Source organism: Columba livia, chromosome 1 (genome assembly GCF_036013475.1).
Source record: "Columba livia isolate bColLiv1 breed racing homer chromosome 1, bColLiv1.pat.W.v2, whole genome shotgun sequence".
NCBI lineage: Eukaryota > Metazoa > Chordata > Aves > Columbiformes > Columbidae > Columba > Columba livia.
In genome coordinates, this window is record NC_088602.1 from 93,606,465 (window position 1) to 93,620,478 (window position 14,014).

A 14,014-nucleotide genomic window follows, 5' to 3' on the forward strand; every position below is an offset into this window, starting at 1 on the left:
ATCTGGAATATAAAGAAGGTTGTAACTGTATTTGGTAAGTTAGTGCTGAAATTTCAAGTACCAAATGGCAGAGCGTGTTACATCTGGGAAAGCAGAAGATGATCTTTACAGCAAGTTCAGGTTTACCAAAACACCATTGAATACTCTGGGCCACTAGAGTGACCAGGGTACATGGTAATGCCCTGTTCGGGGCATCCTCTTTGTAGTGTGAACATCTGCATCTGGATGTGACTGTTGACCTGTACAAAATATCACTCATTATTTTCTCAGGACTATTCAAAATACCTGTGTCAACCAGTATACAGATGATACTATTATAGCCACAATCCTTTCTGGAATACAGTTTTCCATTTTAGAGCAGAGTGATAGATAATTCTGTGTGCACGGTAGAAGACTTGTACTTGGGCTGCCAGTTTGATCTATGCATGACTGGAGTTTTAAATAGAGAGACAAATCATGTTTTCTGAATTACCCCCACCACTTCCTCCCACAAGAAAAAAAGCATTCATCTAAACAGGATAACTAAAAGGAGTTCTCTAGATACTGTATTTGAGTTATATAGATAAATTATTGTAAAGTTTAAAAACAGAAGAAAAGTGTGAGAAATCTGCATAGAAATTCATGAAAGCTTCAAAGCAAATAACTGCCAAGAAACAAAAAATAATGGCTAATTCTTGGGCAACAGTGGGAACAGCGCAGAATCATGGTTAGAATATTGAGTAATAGGAATTATTAAAACAGATGCCAAGTGTATTCACTTCCTCTGGGGAGCACTGTTACAACTCCCCCACCGTCCATCAGTAAATGTCTTAGGAACACAAACAGTAAAAGGCTGGCAGATTTGACGTACCATTCTATAAAGCAATCTGATGATTAAGTGTCATCTGATAAAGAAGTCTGGACAGAAACTTCTTGCACCTAATAAGGAAAAAGGAAAAAAAGAAAAGAAAAGAAAACAAAAAAGGCAACCCTAAACTAGGGTAGCTAATTGCTTTTTCAAAGAGAAAAAAAATCCTGAACTGAAGACCTAAAGCAACTGAACTTTAAGTTTGGCAGCACAGAGAACAGAACAAAGGACACAGTGAAGAGAACAAGTTAGAAGGGATATAACAAGAACATCAGACTATGAGGAAAATATAGATGTGACTCTTTGCCTAAGGTGTGCTGGCAGCAAACAGTGTTTCCTGTTTTAAACATTTGATTAGCTTCCAGCTATATGAAAAATTTCTGGCATTTGAACTAGTGTGATTTATTTCCATAGCACCATTAATATACAAAGTGTTTGCTCTGCAACTGGGTATATGTGGCCACACAAATGATGAGTTTCTGCCTAAGGATCTTGCATTCTAAAAGACAGGACAGAGAAGCTGTTCCAGTACAAATCAAATATTCCTCTGTTCCACTATAGACAAAAGATTTGTTTCATTTGTACCATTGCCTCTCTCTGAGGAGGATTTTGTGCATCCCACATGTTGTAACATCATTGCTCTTCCCACATAAACTTTTATAAAAGACACGTCTCTTGTGTCTTGGCAAGGCAAGCCCCAGCCTCAGCTGATGTCACCCCCAAACTGCTTTGCTGCTTCCTGGAAGTCAACCTATGTATTTATAGACCCAGTCTTATAGCAGAACACAGTTTATGCTCTGTTCGTGGCATTGAGTCGGCTTTTGCTTCTCCAGCAATCAAGCCTGTCAGAGCTGTACTAGTTTATAAGAGGGCAAAAGAACTGTGGAGTCTGCTAGGGTACCATCTACTGACCACACTGCTTGAGGGCTGCACCCATGACATGCCAGGGAAACTAAAACAATAACTGCTGCAAGTGGGGAACCAAGAAGTCCATTTCTCTTTGTGGTATCCTTAAGCGCAGGCTAGGAAATCCCAGCCTCATGCCCATGAGTCTGCTGGACCCTTTTAAAATAGCCATCTATGACAGACCAGAAGGACCAGCCCAGCCAGCCCAGTGCCTTTTTCAGCTTGACTGCTAAACCAGGAGGGAACCACAACAGCGGAACACCCAGTTACAAATGGCACATCTATGAGCCAAGGCTAAAGCCACTGAATCCTCCCCATTTGATTGCAGTGGAGGCCACCAAGAAGTCTGAGCCTGCACAGAGTATCTTGGTAGTGGATTTACCTCACTCCCATTGCTGAGGTTTCCCAATCAACATCCAAGAGGATTGCTTAACACAGAGCCATATGGAAATTGACCTCATTTACTGTATCTGAAGTGCAGCTACTGTCCCCTAGAAAAGGTCAGACTTTACCCAGATTACTAAAAATGCAGGAGACATTAAGTCCTCCCCTGTCCCAGGAGAAATATTGGTTTATCCATGTATTTAAGAAGGAAAGCTGAACACTGTAGTCCTCAGTGGTTTTTACATCTTTTAAAACACTAACTGGAGAGCTAAACCAGGGATTTAAAAAAAATCAGTGAAAGTCAAAATTAGTCCCAAAGCACAAGAAAGAACTTTGTTATAGTTAGTGATACATTACAGTATTAATTCCTGTTTTGGAAGACTGAGTAGCAAGGTACTTTGAATTCAAGGAAAACCTGACCATTAAACCAGCACAAAGACTTAGCTCTGAAAAGTCTAGACCACATTACAAAAAAATATCTGTTAGATGATCTAGGCCAAAATGTAAACATTGTTTTCTAGAACTGGACCATCTGGATTATAGAGCATCAAGAAACATACTGATTCCATGACATATAGCTTATTATTAACAAATATTTTTAGAACAGGCTTATTTGGCATGGTTACATTGAATCTTTGAGTAGCAGCCACAAGACCTTTACCTTGGGGGGATATATTGCACTTAAAGAGTACTCATGCCTTTATATTTTGTGGGTGTGTTTACATACTTGCACACACATTCCTCATGATTTTCTTGAAAATCTGTACGTATGCACAACTTCACTCCCCAGAGTATTCTGTGTAGCAAATGTAGACATGAAAAATGACACCAGAAAGTCTGAGGCAAAAAGCTGATATCTAAGAGGCACTTCAAAACTCTAAATAGTAGTGGCTTGGTGTCAGCAAGGATGGATTTTTAATGTCTTGCAAGATTATGTTGTTTATCTTGTTGCTTTCTGAACAAATGGATGCTATAACCTGTAATGAAAGGGGAACTGACACTTCACAGAATCACAGAATGTTAGGGATTGGAAGGGACCTCAAAAGATAATCTAGTCCAATGCCCCTGCCGGAGCAGGAACATCTAGATGAGGCTACACAGGAGGGCATCCAGGTGGGTTTTGAATGTCTTCAGAGAAGGAGACTCCACAACCATCCTGGGCAGCCTGTTCCAGTGCTCTGTCACCCTCACTGAGAAGAAGTTTCTTCTCATATTTCAGTGGAACCTCCTGTGTTCCAGTTTGTACCCGCTGCCCCTTGTTCTTCTAATCCACCCCAGCATGCCATTGGCCTTCCTGGCCACAAGGGCACAGTGCTGGCTCATGGTCATCCTGCTGTCCACCAGGACCCCCACATCCCTTTCCCCTACACTGCTCTCCAACAGGTCATTCCCCAACTTTTACTGGAACCTGGGGTTGTTCCTACCAAGATGCAAGACTCTACACTTGCCCTTGTTATATTGCATTAAATTTTTCCCTGCCCAACTCTCCAGCCTGTCCAGGTCTCGCTGGATGGCAGCACAGCCTTCTGGCCTGTCGGCCACTCCTCCCAGCTTCATGTCATCAGCAAACTTGCTGACAGTGCACTCTATTCCCTTATCCAAGTCATCGATGAATATATTGAATAGTACTGGTCCCAGTACCATCCCTTGAGGCACTCCACTAGATCCAGGCCTCCAACTAGACTCCACCCATTGACCACAACTCTCTGGCTTCTTTCCATCAGCCAGTTCACAGTCCACCTTACTACCCAATCATCTAGTTCACACTTCCTCAGTTTAGCAGCAAGGATGCTGTGGGAGATTGTGTCAAATGCTTTACTGAAGTCAAGAAGACCTGTCTGTAATCATTTTGTAATAACCTGATTTTCTTAGGGAAATGAACTGGATTTGAAGAAAAGTTTAAATATGTTATGATGTGCACAGATGGATAGGAGAGTAAGCAGTCTAAAGAGATGACTTAGATGCTGCAGACTCAGAGGACCTTTCAGCAAGAAGGACTCTTGCTCTTCTATTTTTGTCAGTGTTACATTGAGCTATTCACATTACTCACATTATTGCTGTCTACCATTGCTATTGAAATTACAACCCTCTACTCCCCCAGGTAACACCTGAACAAAATAAAGCCAACCCCAGCAATGACTGAGAGCCACAGAGCTAATTACCAAACAGTAAACAAATCCTCAAAGGTTACGCACTCTTTAATTCACAACTTAACATTGGATGCCCTCCCTGTCAGAAAAACCTTCTATGAATACTAATTATAAGGCCATATATTTTCATTTCAAGTCATCATTTACTCAACTAGAGTTGGCTGAAAGAGAAAGCTGTTGTTTATTTGCTTATCTATCTGCTTCTGCACCAAGTACGTACAATGAGAGAAAAAAAAAAATACAGTGAGCTTTGCTACTAATTTCAGTCTAGTACAAGCCCTACATTTGCAAGTAGTAATTTCATTTCTTAATCATGTGTTATATAAAGGGACTGCTGCTATTGATCACTTTATTTTGGACATAGTTTGTGTAGCAAGTTCAGTCCTTTATTTCCTAATTTAAAATAAATAACTGATTGTATAATAGAAGAGTAAGAAGATAGAGTTTCCTAGATGAATGCGCCAGGGCCATGCAAGAGAAGAACCACCTTCAACAGACGGGCATTATCTTCTAGTGGATCATTACATAAATGCCTGGCACTGAACCAGAAATATTTATAGGTAGATTAAATATTTAGAGATGCTGCAGAACTTCTACTACAGCATAGCCTTATGCCAAAACATCTTTGTTCACAGAGATCCCAAACTGGCCTACAGAGGATTACATTTCTAGTGAAATCTATCAGCTAACTGATTCACCTCTCTGGCCTTGTCTTTATTTATGTGCTTAAGAACCAAATAGAGTTTTGATTTTGCTCTTTTGAAACAACTTTCAAAATGCAGATCATCATGGCATAAAATTAATAATAAAATATCAAGCTATGAATGACGAAAGTACTTCCAAATATAATGGAAAAATTCAAGGTAGTTGTGCCCACTTCAAAATACTTCCGCTGTGTTGAACTTTCTCAGTCAGAAGATTAGAAACAGTAAGAATTTTTTGCAGAATGTAAACATAAGAAAGCAGGGTGAACTGGAAGAGACAAACCTTAATAGTTCACAACATGGTATTTGTAAACAATAATGTGAAATTTTGAAATTATGTAAACCAGCAGGACAGGTACATTTGCAGGGGAGCTGTTTAAATTTTGATGAGAGAAGGAGGCTTAAGGGAGGGAGAAGAGGGATAAAAGTCCCTGCCATGCAAATAAATCTCTTCAGGAAGCGGTCACAAATCCAAGCAATGTGAAATGCTTTCTTTTTTTTTTAATTGTATTAACAGTGTTGGTGAAAGGCCAAGTCACAACCAAGTACTATCGACTACTGTCCAAGCACGGAGGCTGGGTCTGGGTACAGAGCTACGCTACTATTGTGCATAACAGCCGTTCATCACGGCCTCACTGCATAGTGAGTGTCAATTATGTCCTTACGTAAGTCAAAATACTTTGTACCATTATGTGTTATCAGTAAATGATTCATTACTAATTAAATCCTTTAAGTTTGCTTTACTTGTGTCTTCCAGTATCATTCTGTGCTTGCATGTTACAGTCACTTTTCTCTCCTCACATTCTCCTTCTTTTAGTTACGCTGAGCTAAAAAGACCTACTATTCCCGATTATTAGTTTATACACCATATGCTTGAATGTAATACCACTTATAGCCATTTGCATTACACCCGGACCCCAGTTCTGTGATTGGCATCAAAACTGTGCCGGTGCTGTCCAGACACAGTGAAAGTTACTGCTACCCAGTGTCAGTTTGTGAGACAGACACAGTAGGCAGCATTACCCTTTTCAGGGACAGGCGAATCACCAAGGGTTCCCCCACTGGCCTTGGCTTGCACAGATACTCCATGAAAAACTACATTCTCTCAATGGCAAGTAGGTCTCAATGAGCTGGTGAACATAACGGTGGTTTGGACCTGCAGTTTATTCATTCTGGTTCAAATCATGAAGGTATTACAAAACTCCTGTCTTGATATAAACCCAAGAGAGACAGAAATCTATATTCAATAAGAGAGATAAGTTATAGTGAAACAGACTGTGACTGAAGAGACCATCTGTGGGGGAGAAATAAAAAAGGGATAGTGGGCACCCTTTGTGTTGAATAGAGTGAAAAAGCAGGGAACTATACACTCTTTTCTTCTGTCTAAACGAGTCCATTTCTTATGTGGCCTGAAAGTAAGATGCGTTTGCACGATGTCTGTGTTAGGATCACATACATTTGCATATTACAGTGTTGTCTCTGATACCTGACTTTGGGGGGTTAAAGTATATGTGTTGAGAAACCATAGGGTGTTTCCTTAAACTACTTGAAGTAGACACCCAGCCCTAGGCACACTGGCTAATCCTGCCCTCATTCCTGTACACATGTGAGAGACAGCAGTGTGAGGGAAAGACTCAGCCCTGCAGCCTGCTCAGGCAACCTGCTTGAGTCCCATGAACTGGGGCAAGATATTTGAGTAAAAAGGACACTGTGCCAGAGGCATAACAGCATATTCTTGAGTTGAATTTACTTCTAGGTTATTCACTATCAAAAAATTATGGAATTTTGAGAGAGATGTAGTTTTTTGGGTTTTGTTCCTTTTTTTTTTTCCTAGTTATCCTTTCAAAAATATGCTCCACTGTTGCTACTGGCAAAAACAGAGGAGATCATTTAATCATCAGAACTGTATCAATTAACATTTCAAACTATGATCTAGAGTCTGTTCTTGATATTTTTTTCCTCTTTTATACAAAAATATGCCTTGTCTGTGAGGCAGATAAAACTGAACAGAACAGAGCAGAAATGAAAATCTAGAGACTGTGAGAAAAACAACATTGCAGCTTCTATGGTCTAGTCACAAGCACATTGTGTTGACAGGAGAGGAACATCATTTGTTTTCCTTTCCTCGGGGTTAATTGTGAAAGCAGGGCAGAGATCAAATCCTGATTGAGGAGGAGACAGAAGAATTGATCTGTGCCTTTCTATCAGCTGACATGGCCATGATTCGAAACTGCAGGGTGCCATGGATCGCTGAGGAGAAGTTGGTACAGCTCAGGTTCAGAGAGTGAGGACATTTACTACAAAGATGTTAAAGCAGTTCCCAGTGGAACATTTGTGGTAGACTTGCATGGGGATGAGGTCGGACCACAAAATTCACTGTCTGCTGACATCCTCAGCCTTGCGCTGTGGATTCAGTGAAAATTTTGGAAGAATGAAAATGAAAACATTGTGCAAGCTATCGTGTATTTTCAAATGAGCTATTTTGGATTTGTGCAATATATTTGAGTATGTAATTTATTGGACTGTTCTTTTGCAGAGATATTGAGTATAAGGAACTTCAGCTGTCACTGGACCAGGTTACCATTTCTAAGTCACAGTTTTCATGCAGAAACTCAGTCTCTACCTCGCAGGAAACAAGGAAAATAGTAAAACCCAAAAGTAATAAAATGAAGGCAAAACTCAGAACAACGCCTTACCCACAACAGGTAACTTTTTGAGCAAAGTTTACTTCCCAACAGTTGCGGGCAGAGTGCTTGGGACAGGATAGAGATCACCCAGAACTGAACTTACTCTAAACTGACTATAGTAGGCTCTGCTGCAGGAGCACCCTCGTAAGTAGGAATATAATTTGACCCTTTTGTTCTTGGGGTGGATAGTACAAGTAGTACATACCAACTCTGTCAAGTGATGCAAACACAAAATTTTTTTTTATTTGAAGTATGTAAAGTACTTCAAAACCAATGTGATTTCTTGGTAAAAAGAAGAAAAATGTGTACTAAGAATAGCTGTGTTGTGAAAATTTGCCCTGGTGCAGAATACATCTCATTGACAGGCAGAGCTCTTAATGTCACTTAGGTATTAGCAGTGTCTTTATGCTGGAGAATGCATCGGAAGAATGAATCATAGCAAATATACCACTGTCGTGGGATTTGGAATATCTCTCACTGTCATTGGGTGAGCTAGAACCAGATATGAAAGGCAACTTATGGAGATTGTCCATAAAACCACGTTGATGAGACTGACAACCACCACGAGACGTTCTTAGACTCTGCAATGCATATTGCTGGAATGGGCTACTATTACTTTAAAACAGCAGTGAATGCAGATAGCATTCAAAACAATGAGAGCCCCAAAAGCGTTTGGAGTCTGGAGAAGGGCGTGGGAGAGAGTGTGAAGGGAAAATCATTATAATAGAAGCTGATGCAAAGGACAGATTTTGTCTTCCTACAATTTTAAAGGTTGACATGCCAGTACAGGCAAAATCATATTCATGGTCTGCTACTCAATTTATCAGTGCTTTCCAGTGCTTAGCAACCACCTTCTGCCCTCTGGGATTTACAGCTGCCTACACTTAGTAGCTAAAATCCAACTGTCAAAATTATCAAATAAACCCTTAACATTAGGATGACAAAACAGTTTTTTGTTCCCATGCTAAGTGAAGGTAAAGTTACTGTGAAGACAGGGAACTTTAAATGCTTTGGTAAGCCAGTCCCTTTAGCTGGGGAGATTGCAGTTCAATGAGGCCCAGCTTTGGGTGCCTATATGATATATTATGCGGTTTCATATAAAAGTTAGTAATTTAACTCTCTTCCCCTCCATTTTTTTTCTTTTCCCCAGCAATACAGCTCATTCCAAACAGACAAACTGGAATGCAGCCAGGTGGGAAACTGGCGATCCAGCCCTGCAGTGAATGCTGCCACCATTCAAGAACAAAACTTCCATTCAGAAAACAGCGAACTTTTATATGCCCCGTCATATAGCTTGCCTTTCTCTTACCATTATGGACACTTCCCAGTAGATTCTCATGTCTTCAGTAGCAAAAAGCAAATGCTGCCTTCAAAGTTTGGGCAGCCTCAAGGAGCACCTTGTGAAGTGGCTCGATTTTTCTTGAGTACGCTGCAGACAAATGGAGAATGCCAGTGGCATTATGCCAACTCCTTGGTACCCAACAGCCAGTCACCGTCCAAAAATCTTCCTGATCAGCCAGTGAACATCATCCGACATAATCTTGCGCAGAGTTATGAAGGTGGGTGTCACTTCAAAAAAAGAAAAAAACAAAAGAAAAGCTGTGGGGTGTCAGGGGAAGATTTGTGATTGTGGTTTGAAAACAGGAATTACAAGATGTTTAGGAAACACAGAAAATCAGAAACAGTGAAGTGTAACAACCACTACGTTTATAGTATTTACATGTACATCCCTCTTCCCATTACCATAAACCTTGTTTAGGAATATTATCAAAGCATCAGTAGCAAAAATGCATTTACCAGAATCACTTTTAGAACAGGGTAGAGATACCACCTCCTTTAATACTGGCACAATTTACCCTCTTGTTTTGCACTACTGTAGTTATTTAGCAGAATTACTCAGGTAAGTCAGTGCTGACAGCAGAAAGAAACAAATGTGCTTCAGTTCACATATAGAAATTAAAATTAATGTGATTTATTTCCATGTGAATATTGAAGGTTGACATTTCTGAGTACGAAGTCATTCTGAATGTCTTTACCTTAGAATTACTACAGTGAAAGAGTAAATGAAATGCACTGTCTTCCTGCTTTATTTAAAAATGTCTTCAGTGCTTCTCCCTGATCAACTGCACCATCTCTCTATACAGATGGTCGGCTCAAATACTTTGAAGGAAGCACTGAAGACATTGACTTCTCTGAGGTGGCAAACTATAAGTAATAACCTTGCAAAGCTATAAAGTAACTAAATGTAAACAAGTTCGAGATACGCTCTAATCATTAGATCTCACATATATTACATCTATCTGCATACACCATTTTGATCAGTTAAAAATCACTCATGATGATTGACTGGTTGGCATACTGCTATAAAGTTAGATGCAACCACTTCTTTCTTCTAGCTTCATTCAGGATGGGATGGAGGAACCAGTAGTGGAAATTTAAAATTAAAAAAGCTAGAAAATATAGGCTCAAGATTCTTGAGTACCAGAAACAAGTACGTATTCACTTAGGGATATGACATTAGGTAACCTAGATCCGAAGGGAATACCTGGGGAAGTTAAAAGCTGAGCTTGCTACATCAGACAGAAGACAGTATCAGACATTGAATGTGTCTCCCACAGAGAGGCAAATAACTTTTGCACAGGGTGTTGTCCTTCACAGGACTGTTTGACCTCACCTAGCTGATTGACCTCACCTAGCTGACTGTAGTATTTTATTTTACTGTTCTGTGTTTAGGTTGAAAATGAGCAAGTCTGAAGCTCTTCTTACAGCCTAGAGCAAGTTAAAGGCCTTTTCCGAGTCCATGCTTCTTTAATATGCTGCCTTCTTTTTGTTGCTGTTGTGGACAGGGTATGAAAAGAAGTATCTTTAGACCAAAAATAAGAAATGGTTTTATCCTTTCTAAAGCTTGTGTGTCTTTCTGGAAAAGGAAAAAAAAATAGCTACATCTCTAAAGGATAAGGATTGAAGTAAATCTTGCAGACTCCCAATGTGTCTGCAGCAACAGAACTATTCTAGGTGTACAGAAGCCAGATCTTGGCTTCCGGGGGAACAGATACTGCGAGACAGACCGAGAAAGTAGATCCACCCCTTGCTGGTCAGAGGGTGCCATCAGAACTGAGAATAGATACGGAAAGAACAGCCTGTTCAGGGAAACCCTGTAAAATTGACCATGGCCATAAAATTTGCCAGAAAGCCCAGTGAGCATAGCAACTGTCAAGCAATTTACCATCACTTGGTTGATATGGGCAGATAACTCCTAGTAAATATATAAAGTCAGAAGGATTCCACAGGAATTCTGTTAAAAAAACTCCTAAAAAAACCTGCAAGCATCTGCTGGTATTTTTCGATTTCACCATGCGTGCACACCTTCACCGATTTTTATGGTCAGGAAAATGGAGCTGTGATACCAGCAGTTGTTACCTCTGGTTCTACATCTACTTAAGATTTTGTTGCTTAAGTTGGAATACGTGGGTTCTCTTTTGAGCACAGCTGTATTTTAATGGATGTTTAGCTATTGGGCATTTGATGAAAACTGAATTGGTACAATTAATCCTCTGCAAAGGCACTTAAAATTGTACGCTTTAGGAAGGAAAAAAGAATATGGTCAAACTCAGGCCTGGTCAGAGATCATTGCTTGAGTTCACATAGTGTTATAAAAGGGGAAAGAAAAATGTAGACTCTGCTGCAAAGAGGATTTATGTCTAATTGTTCCAGAGTTTGTTTCCTTTTGAGGTAGAATTAGCCCTGTTGTACTTTTGCTGAGGCTGGTGGCAGGAGAGAAATCTGAACCTTTGGAAGTGATTTTTTGCTTTGAATTGAAAGGGGCATCTGATCTTCCTTACGTTGTCAACCGCTGCTTTTTCCAGCGGTTCACTGAAAAACTGACAGCCAGTAAGCTTCAAAGCAGAGAGGATCTGCTTAGCGTCATTATCTTCAATCCAAAGGCAATGCCAAATATGACATCTGGCAACCGGGTTGGATGCTAGGCCTCACATCCATAGAGGCATCTGCCAAAAATGCCGTAGACCAGAGACATTTTTCTCTATGGAAAATAGCTTCTTTTGGAGAGATCAGAGATTTTAAGATGATCATGCCAAGCCATCAAAGCTCTGGAAAAGCACGTAGCAGATAAAATTGCCTGCAAATCAGATGCTGCTGCCTCAGAATCTAGTTTCAAAGCTTCTTCCAGTTTATTTTTTTTTTTTTTTCAGCTGGCCTAGTCATCAGAAAAGAAACTTCAGAGAAGGCAACAATCTTCCTAGTCAGGGACTTTTCTTTTGTACCCTAGAACGGACACATTGCTACTGTGGGTACCACAGCACCCACTTGTCACTAAGTTATTCTGTTGGCCAGTCTGTACTAGCTGTGTGAAGCTTAGTGCCACTAATCATGCCAAAATTCAGGAAATGATGAAGAATACTAAGAAAATCTGTGAAAAAGCTCTTGTTTATCTTCCTCCCTGAATCCAACTCTCCAGGTTTAGCCTATGGCTACTGGAAGAAATACAGGACATCTTCTTTGAAAAGCGTATTCCACTAGTGACAAAGAGGTCTTGAAGATCATGTTGTCTTGCTATTGTTTTTGGAGGGAGAAAAAAGGAGAACATAGTAACTACAACATCAAACCATGCCTCAGATCATTTGCAATTAGGGTTCAGGCCAGGAGACAGCATGGGTATTGAGCTGATCTAAAAAATGTCTTTTTCATAGGTATGGACAGTATTAAGATATGTTGCATCTTCACCTTGTTCGACATGATGAATACCAGCATGCCTTTGTGACACCGGAGTGTGTGACCTGATCAGTATAGCAGCTCTACTCATTCATCTTCAGCAAAACTCAAGAGTGGTTGAGTAGTTGCTCCTTTTCTCTGAAGGCCCTCTTGTACAAAGGATTAGGAAACACACTGAAACATCATGGGCTACATGTCAACATTCAAGTGTTGGCATATTGTCTTTTTGAAACATAGAGTACATGCTTCTGAGACTAGTGTAGGTCAGAAAGCCCAAGAAAAATTACACAAGGCAAAGCATGCACAAAGAGGGCTTCAGCCCAAAGAAGGTTTTTCACAGACAGGATGCAAAACTCTGCTGATAAGGGCTGCGTACCTTTTGCATGAAGACCAATGCTGACTTCCAGTCTTTATTTGCTTTAACCTGGTTCCAAGATGCCTTTCTTTCATTTTGACTGAAATAGACAGGGGCAATGAGAGAACAAGGAACGTCTCTAAACTACTAACATCTTGGTAGAGAAATGAACGTTTGTGAATGAAATACCTTTTCTGCAAGCATCTTTCCCCACAGGGCACCATCTGATCTTTTACCGCAGTATATAAAGGAGATGAGGGAATGCTCCTCACTGCAACACCACATTTGACACAGGGAAGATCACACTAGTATACTGTAACTATGAATAAACACGATATGTTTTACACCAGTACCTGGTAGAGTAGCTTTCCTGTTCCCACTTGGATGGGCGGATGCTGAAGTCTGAGCAGACTGTCTGCTGTTGGGGTTCTTATCTCCAGGTTTTCCCCCAACTTGACCAAGCTGCACCCTGTGTGCCAGCAGAAAGGTAGAGCGACTTGGAAAGAATTAACAGAGACATGATGCCTGAAAGACTGAGTTCACTGTTGGAGTTGTAGGCTGCTATGGACAGAGGCAGTGTAAGCAGGTACAAAGGGCCTCCTAGAAAGCTCCTTTCACTCTGGTATGGTATACAACCTTATATGTGGAGTGTATCTACCTCACTTAGCATAGATGAGTTGCTCTGGCAGAAAAGTGGTCTGGAAAGCATCCCAAATTAATGCACTGACTTCAACAACCATAAAGGGTCTTCAGTGCTGGAGAAGTGCAGAATGCACGGGAGCCCCAGGTGCCTGCTGAGGCAGGTGCTCCAGCAGCTGCCCACGTGCCAGATGGGTGGAAGCAATCCTAGGATGCTACCCTTCTACAGCAGCACAGAGCAGCCAGTCAGCTATTAACCTCTGTATGAAAAAAAACCTCCTTCCCAAGGCGTGCTTGGGTTTTCGTCTGCAAAGGAAGACACAAGAAGGTTTAAAGCTAACTCCAGTAACTGTTCTGGATGCGAGCAGCCAAAACCTATCGTGCTCTGTTGCGCTGCAGACATGACTTGCTTAACTGCTTTAACTCCACAAATGTGCTGACAACTTCAATGGGAGCCTGCAAACAATTAACCAGACCCTTACCTTCTTTGTCAGCAAAAGAGATGAAAACCATGTTTGATAAACAGGATAGAACAAAATTGATAATATCCTGTAAATCTCCAAGTATTCAAATTACCTCTTGGTACCAAGAAGGCAGCCATCAGCCCAGCA

General features: G+C 40.7%; 1 protein-coding gene across 1 annotated transcript in view; it reads left to right on the top strand.

The window, feature by feature from the left end:
- Positions 1–14,014, top strand: part of SIM2 (SIM bHLH transcription factor 2) — a 63,378-nt gene that overhangs the window by 43,110 nt on the left and 6,254 nt on the right. Inside the window, exons 8-10 of the mRNA XM_005511363.3 lie at positions 5,509–5,656; positions 7,528–7,696; positions 8,829–9,237. Coding sequence (XP_005511420.2) covers positions 5,509–5,656; positions 7,528–7,696; positions 8,829–9,237 — 726 coding nt within the window. The remainder of the gene's footprint in view (positions 1–5,508; positions 5,657–7,527; positions 7,697–8,828; positions 9,238–14,014) is intronic.